This window comes from Sander vitreus, chromosome 20, assembly GCF_031162955.1.
Source record: "Sander vitreus isolate 19-12246 chromosome 20, sanVit1, whole genome shotgun sequence".
In the NCBI taxonomy this organism is placed as follows: Eukaryota; Metazoa; Chordata; class Actinopteri; order Perciformes; family Percidae; genus Sander; species Sander vitreus.
In genome coordinates this window covers 27,302,593-27,310,092 of record NC_135874.1, presented here as the reverse complement: position 1 = coordinate 27,310,092, position 7,500 = coordinate 27,302,593, and the positions used below count along the sequence as shown (strand labels likewise).

At 45.9% G+C, this 7,500-nt stretch overlaps 1 protein-coding gene across 1 annotated transcript in view; it reads right to left on the bottom strand.

The window, feature by feature from the left end:
• Positions 1-7,500, bottom strand: part of LOC144535635 (neuronal PAS domain-containing protein 3-like) — a 259,068-nt gene that overhangs the window by 100,844 nt on the left and 150,724 nt on the right. The window contains exon 2 of the mRNA XM_078278173.1: positions 1,325-1,569. Within this exon, the coding sequence (XP_078134299.1) occupies positions 1,325-1,569 (245 nt within the window). The remainder of the gene's footprint in view (positions 1-1,324; positions 1,570-7,500) is intronic.

Here is a 7,500-nt window from a genome sequence, read left to right as displayed (position 1 = left end):
AGGGGGGGGCTCTATAGAGAAACCTGTAGGGGGGGGCTCTATAGAGAAACCTGTAGGGGGGGGCTCTATAGAGAAACCTGTAGGGGGGGGCTCTATAGAGAAACCTGTAGGGGGGGGGGCTCTATAGAGAAACCTGTAGGGGGGGGCTCTATAGAGAAACCTGTAGGGGGGGGCTCTATAGAGAAACCTGTAGGGGGGGGCTCTATAGAGAAACCTGTAGGGGGGGGGGCTCTATAGAGAAACCTGTAGGGGGAGGGCTCTATAGAGAAACCTGTAGGGGGGGGCTCTATAGAGAAACCTGTAGGGGGGGGGGCTCTATAGAGAAACCTGTAGGGGGGGGGGCTCTATAGAGAAACCTGTAGGGGGGGGCTCTATAGAGAAACCTGTAGGGGGGGGCTCTATAGAGAAACCTGTAGGGGGGGGCTCTATAGAGAAACCTGTAGGGGAGGTCTATAGAGAAACCTGTAGGGGAGCTCTATAGAGAAACCTGTAGGGGGGCTCTATAGAGAAACCTGTAGGGGAGGGCTCTATAGAGAAACCTGTAGGGGAGGTCTATAGAGAAACCTGTAGGGGAGGTCTATAGAGAAACCTGTAGGGGGGGGCTATAGAGAAACCTGTAGGGGGGGGCTCTATAGAGAAACCTGTAGGGGGGGGCTCTATAGAGAAACCTGTAGGGGGGGGGGCTCTATAGAGAAACCTGTAGGGGAGCTCTATAGAGAAACCTGTAGGGGGGGCTCTATAGAGAAACCTGTAGGGGAGCTCTATAGAGAAACCTGTAGGGGGGGCTCTATAGAGAAACCTGTAGGGGGGCTCTATAGAGAAACCTGTAGGGGAGGTCTATACAGAAACCTGTAGGGGAGGTCTATAGAGAAACCTGTAGGGGAGGTCTATAGAGAAACCTGTAGGGGAGGTCTATAGAGAAACCTGTAGGGGGGGGCTCTATAGAGAAACCTGCAAGCAAAAAGCCAGAAAACAGCGAAGAAATGTCCCCTTTAAAGGGAATGGGAGATGATCTCTGATTGGTTTACTGCATGTTACGCCCCAAACACACATATGAATAAAATGAAAACACTAACTACAACCCTTTTGAACCATGGGCCCGGTGCACGGACCCTTTTTTCCGCTGTCAAACTAGCAAAAGTGGATTTGTACACGCCCTAAACACACCTGCGCCAGGCGCTTCACACCGTGCGCTTAGATCGTTAAAATAGGGCCCGTAGTGTTGTTTCTCTGTTGCATAAATCTGAATACAACGTTGACAGAGCATCACGAAACAGTTTACAGACATCCCCCCCTCCTCCGGCCCTGACTGCGTCGGTCCTACCTTTGACCGAGGTGTTGGGCGGCGGCCCCTCCATGCGCAGGTTCCACGGCGGGTCTCCCTGGTTGGCGAAGTCCCTCATCTTCAGGTAGCTGATGGTGAGCCGGATGATGGAGGCCTTGTCCAGCTGGCTGGTGATGGCGCCCGGCAGCGGCAGCATCTTGGCGAGTTCGTAAAACTCAAAGTTCTCCTTTCCCCGCCGCGACCGTGCTGCGTCCCGGGACTTCTCCTTTCTCAGAGCCTGCAGCCTGGACAGGAAAAGAGCACGCCAGAATTAGACATGGGCCGATACCATTTTTTGCTTCCTGATACCGATTCCGATACCTGAACATGCGTATCGGCCGATACCGAGTACCGATCCAATACCAGTGTGTCATATATGTTATTATGTTTTAACAACTGTATACTACTATCTCTGTATGGATGATATGATGTATAACAGCTGTATACTACTATCTCTGTATGGATGATATGATGTATAACAGCTGTATACTACTATCTCTGTATAGATGATATGATGTATAACAGCTGTATACTACTATCTCTGTATAGATGATATGATGTATAACAGCTGTATACTACTATCCCTGTATAGATGATATGATGTATAACAGCTGTATACTACTATCCCTGTATAGATGATATGATGTATAACAGCTGTATACTACTATCCCTGTATGGATGTGATATGATTTCTATCTTTGTTGTCGGTCTGGCTCAAGTTAAGCTAGCCAGAATGTAAGATATCATAAATATCGTATGATGGGAAAACGTAATGGCTGTCGATTTTGAAAAAGAAATAAGTCAGAATGCTTGCAAGACGTATATAGCCTAATATACATTTTAGGTCATTAGCTTGTGACTAGAGCTGGGCAATATATTGATATTATATCGATATTGTGATATGAGACTAGATATCGTCTTAGATTTTGGATATCGTAATATCGTAATATGACATAAGTGTCTTCTCCTGGTTTTAAAGGCTGCATTACAGTAAAGTGATGTACTTTTCTGAACTCACCAGTAACTGTTCTATTATTTGCCTTTACCCACTTAGTCATTATATCCACATTACTGATGATTATTTATCAAAAATCTCATTGTGTAAATATTTTGTGAAAGCACCAATAGTCAACACTACGATATCGTTGATTTTCTCCATCGCCCAGCCCTACTTGTGACCCATATTTGCGTATCAAGTGACCCCCACGTAAAGTAAAAAGTAGAGCTGTCAGTTAAACGTGTTATTAACGGCGTTAACGCAAACCCATTTTAACGGCGTCATTTTTTATGGCGAGATTAATGTTCTTTTTGGCCTAGCAGACTTTGTAGTTTTTTTCACATGCTGTTTCAACAACTAGTAATATTAGAAAAACTACAACACCACACCGGATCTAGCTAGACCGGGAACACAACAACAGGCACGCTGCACACACTTGTTTGGGCTCGTGAGCCGGCCAAAGAGTAGTAGGCTAACGTTACGTTTTGAGTGGATGGCGAGCGCGAGACGCCGAAATGGATGCCAATAAGATTCTGAATGGAAAGTTCACTTTTAAAAAGGTGCCAAATGGTTCCATTGACAAGACCAAAGTGATCTGTGTGTTTTGTCGTTGTGAACTGAGCTATCATCGCAGCACGTCCAGTCCACGTCAGTCCACTTGATGGCCAAGCACACAGCTGATGGCCAAGAATACAGCTGATGGCCAAGAATACAGCTGATGGCCAAGCACACAGCTGATGGCCAAGCATACAGCTGATGGCCAAGCACACAGCTGATGGCCAAGCACACAGCTGATGGCCAAGCACACAGCTGATGGCCAAGCACACAGCTGATGGCCAAGCACACGGCTGATGGCCAAGCACACAGCTGATGGCCAAGCACACAGCTGATGCCAATTCTCCACCCCCTCATCAAAGCGAGGCGACAAAAGCACAAAGCAAGCCAAACAACTTTTCCACGTTGATAAGAGCATTAAAATGAGAAAAAATAATTGGACAAAAAGAAATCTAGGGACATTTGGAATAGATAAAAATGTGTGATTAATTGCAAGTTAACTATGACATTAATGCGATTAATCACGATTAAATATTGTAATCGTTTGACAGCACTAGTAAAAAGTAAAAAAAAAGATGAATCAGACTTCTTTTAGATCTGGGAGATGACAATTTGTAGATATGAGAATATGCAAATATGCAGACGACATCACGTAATGACTTCCAGAGAAGATCCGTCAGATCAAAACAAGAAAGAACTTCAGACGTCACCCTGTTCCCTAATCCCTAATCCTTTTTCCTCTCTCCTTCACTGTATTAACTCACATTGAAACTACACTATAATGGAAGTACCTGACAGTCCATCTCTCCCTTCCTTTATTCCATTACTTCCTCTTTTCCTCCATCCTCTCCATCACTTTCTTTCCACTCTATTACTCTATATGAAAGAGCCGCTCTGTTTATTCTCCCTCTCTCCCTCCCTCCCTCTCTCTCTCTTTCACTCTTCAACAACAACATACTTTCCTGCGGCCTCCCATCATCATCGGACGCCGTTATGAATTAACTCGGCAATAAATCAGCTGCTAAAAACCTCTGTGGGCTTCCTGCCGGCCACACACACACACACACACACACACACACGTGATTAATTTTTGCCGGAGCTAAGTGTAAGACGGATAAAAGTGGGGAGAGAGAACGAGAGAGAGAGAGAGAGAGAGAGAGGGAGAGAGAGAGAGAGAGAGAGAGAGAGAGAGAGAGAGAGAGAGAGAGAGAGAGAGAGAGAGAGAGAGAGAGAGAGAGAGAGAGAGAGAGAGACGGGGATGTAAAGAGGAGGAGAGGGATGAGATGGAGAGATAGCGGGACAAACACTTAAGAGGAGGAGGAGTTGTTTAGGGCTAGAGATGAAAAATAGCTGTCATCTGGCGAAGAATATCATTTTCATACTGTTTGTCATTTATTTATTAGGGAGGACAAACACTAAATGAAGAGAGGAGAGGAGAGACACGAGAGGAGAGACAAGAGAGGGGAGACAAGAGAGGAGAGACAACAGAGGAGAGGAGAGACAGGAGAGGAGAGACAAGAGAGGAGAGGAAACAAGAGAGGAGAGACAAGAGAGGAGAGGAAACAAGAGATGAGAGTAGAGACAAGAGAGGAGAGGAGAGACAGGAGAGGAGAGGAGAGACAGGAGAGGAGAGGAGAGACAGGAGAGGAGAGGAAACAAGAGATGAGAGTAGAGACAAGACAGGAGAGGAGAGACAGGAGAGGAGAGGAGAGAAAGGAGAGGAGAGACAGGAGAGGAGAAGAGAGACAGGAGAGGAGAAGAGAGACAGGAGAGGAGAGACAAGAGAGGAGAAGAGAGACAGGAGAGGAGAGACAGGAGAGGAGAGGAAACAAGAGAGGAGAGGAAACAATAGATGAGAGGAGAGACAGGAGAGGAGAGACAGGAAGGAGAGACAGGAGAGGAGAGGAGAGAAAGGAGAGGAGAGACAAGAGAGGAGAGGAGAGACAGGAGAGGAGAGACAGGAGAGGAGAGACAAGACAGGAGAGGAGAGACAGGAGAGGAGAAGAGAGACAGGAGAGGAGAGACAGGAGAGGAGAGACAAGAGAGGAGAGGAGAGACAGGAGAGGAGAGACAGGAGAGGAGAGACAGGAGAGGAGAGGAAACAAGAGAGGAGAGGAGAGACAGGAGAGGAGAGACAGGAGAGGAGAGGAAACAAGAGAGGAGAGGAGAGACAGGAGAGGAGAGAGAGGAGAGACAGGAGAGGAGAGACAAGAGAGGAGAGGAGAGACAAGAGAGGAGAGAGAGGAGAGACAAGAGAGGAGAGGAGAGACAGGAGAGGAGAGGAGAGACAGGAGAGGAGAGACAGGAGAGGATAGGAGAGACAGGAGAGGAGAGGAGAGACAGGAGAGGAGAGGAAACAAGAGAGGAGAGGAGAGGAAAACATTTAATGAGAGATCATTATCATAAGCTGTGAAATAAACAACTTGCAGGATAACATCCCCGTTAAAAACGGACCCTTTTTAAAGAAATAAAGAAATGGGAACTCACGGAAGGAACGTACGGTATCAAGGACTTAAGAAGGGAAGAGTTAAAAAAGAAGGATGTACACTTCTTTTAAATGTCTATTTATAACAAAATACAGTAAATAAGGCAGCAGATTTCTGATTTTAAAAACACAATGTGTTCACTATATTCACTCCCACCTGTGTGTGTGTGTGTGTGTGTGTGTGTGTGTGTGTGTGTGTGTGTGTGTGTGTGTGTGTGTGTTGACGGCTGCTGGGAGAGCGAGGCAGATGGAATTTATTTGTTCCGCAAACTTGGAAAGTATTATGTTGATGGACGACAAATATGTCTTCATGTCCGTCTGCTCTGTGTGTGTGTGTGTGTGTGTGTGTGTGTGTGTGTGTGTGTGTGTGTGTGTGTGTGTTTAAGTGTGGTAAGTGAACATGGAGGTGTGTTTGACCTTGACTCAAACAGACATATTTATCATGTACCGGCTGAGTGGGTAAATGCAACACTTTTGATCGGTGTGTGTGTGTGTGTGTGTGTGTGTGTGTGTGTGTGTGTGTGTGTGTGTGTGTGTGTGGGTCTTATAAACATGAAATAAAACAGTGTCGTAAAGTTCAGCCGGGTGACTTGATGGTGTTTTAAAGAGCTTGTCGTGGCAGGCAAGGTGTGTGTGTGTGTGTGTGTGTGTGTGTGTGTGTGTGTGTGTGTGCGTGCGCGCGTGTGTGTGTGCGCGCGTGTGCGTGTGTGATGTCGTAAAGTCGGGTCGATGGCTTTTTAAAGAGGTTGTCACCCGAAAGGAAGAGATATGTGTGTTTCTGTACGAGTGTGACTGTTTTAAGAGAGCGTAGGCAGAGGGCATGCTGGGAAGATCGCAGAGTGGTCGAGGGTTTAACTTCCAGGTCAATTGGAGGTCAAACTGGACATCAGTCATGTGACGCCACAGCCTGTCGTCGAGCAGATTTCAGTCTTAGGCTGCGTTCAGACCGACAAAAGCGATCTGAGGATTCGTCGCAGGGTAGAGCGGCGGTGGGAGTGTCCCATTTGCGTGCCGTTGCAGTATCGGTTCTATAATTAACCCACCTGTGTGTGGGGTATTGCTTGTAATTGCCTGTGCGCACCCTGAGGAAGGGCGCTGCCCCGAAGCGTCCGTGGTGTTGCAATAAACCATCAAATTGGAGTGCTGTCCTAGTAGCTTTATTTAACCCTTAAAAAAAAAGCATTTGAATCAAAAATGTGCAGAAAAAACACACAAAAACGTCAAAAGGTGCAGAAAAAAACATTGAAAAAAGTGACAAAAACATCGGTGGAAAAGCAACAAATGTGTCGAGTAAAAAAAGGCCAAAACCTTGAAAAAAGGTTTACATTTTGACCCAGAAAAACAAGATGTTGCATTGTCAACGGGAAGACAACACAAGGGTTAAAGCCCCCAATGTAGCAAAAGTAGACTTTATATTTCACAGTTACCGGAAAAGTTAAGGAGAAAACACAAGACTTTCACCAGGAAACAGGTGTTCATGTCCTGGAGAAGTTAAGGAGAAAACACAAGACTTTCACTCAGGAAACAGGTGTTCATGTCCTGAAGAAGTTAAGGAGAAAACACAAGACTTTCACCCAGGAAACAGGTGTTCATGTCCTGAAGAAGTTAAGGAGAAAACACAAGACTTTCACCAGGAAACAGGTGTTCATGTCCTGAAGAAGTTAAGGAGAAAACACAAGACTTTCACCAGGAAACAACACAAGACTTTCACCCAGGAAACAGTGTTCATGTCCTGAAGAAGTTAAGGAGAAAACACAAGACTTCACCAGGAAACAGGTGTTTCATGTCTGGAAGGTACCTAAACCTAACCAGTCGTTTGGTACCCAAACTTAACCGTCGTCGCTGCATGACGCTCAATCTTTTCTCAACTGCCACGGCCCCTGAAAGCACCGTCATCTGGCGGCGCTCTGTACCCGGCTCACAGTCACCTATTGGCGGTTAAATTTCCGTACTATTTCGTATGAACCCGATACATGAAAATGCGTTGCACAGATTGTATTTTATTGATTAATATTCTGCTTAATGTGGCCAAATTACAGATCATACGGTCAGAAAACAAACCTGATAGTCATACAACAAACATCAGCCATACATTCTTTACCTATACCTACAAAGTCACTTGACTTTGGTTTTCGTTAC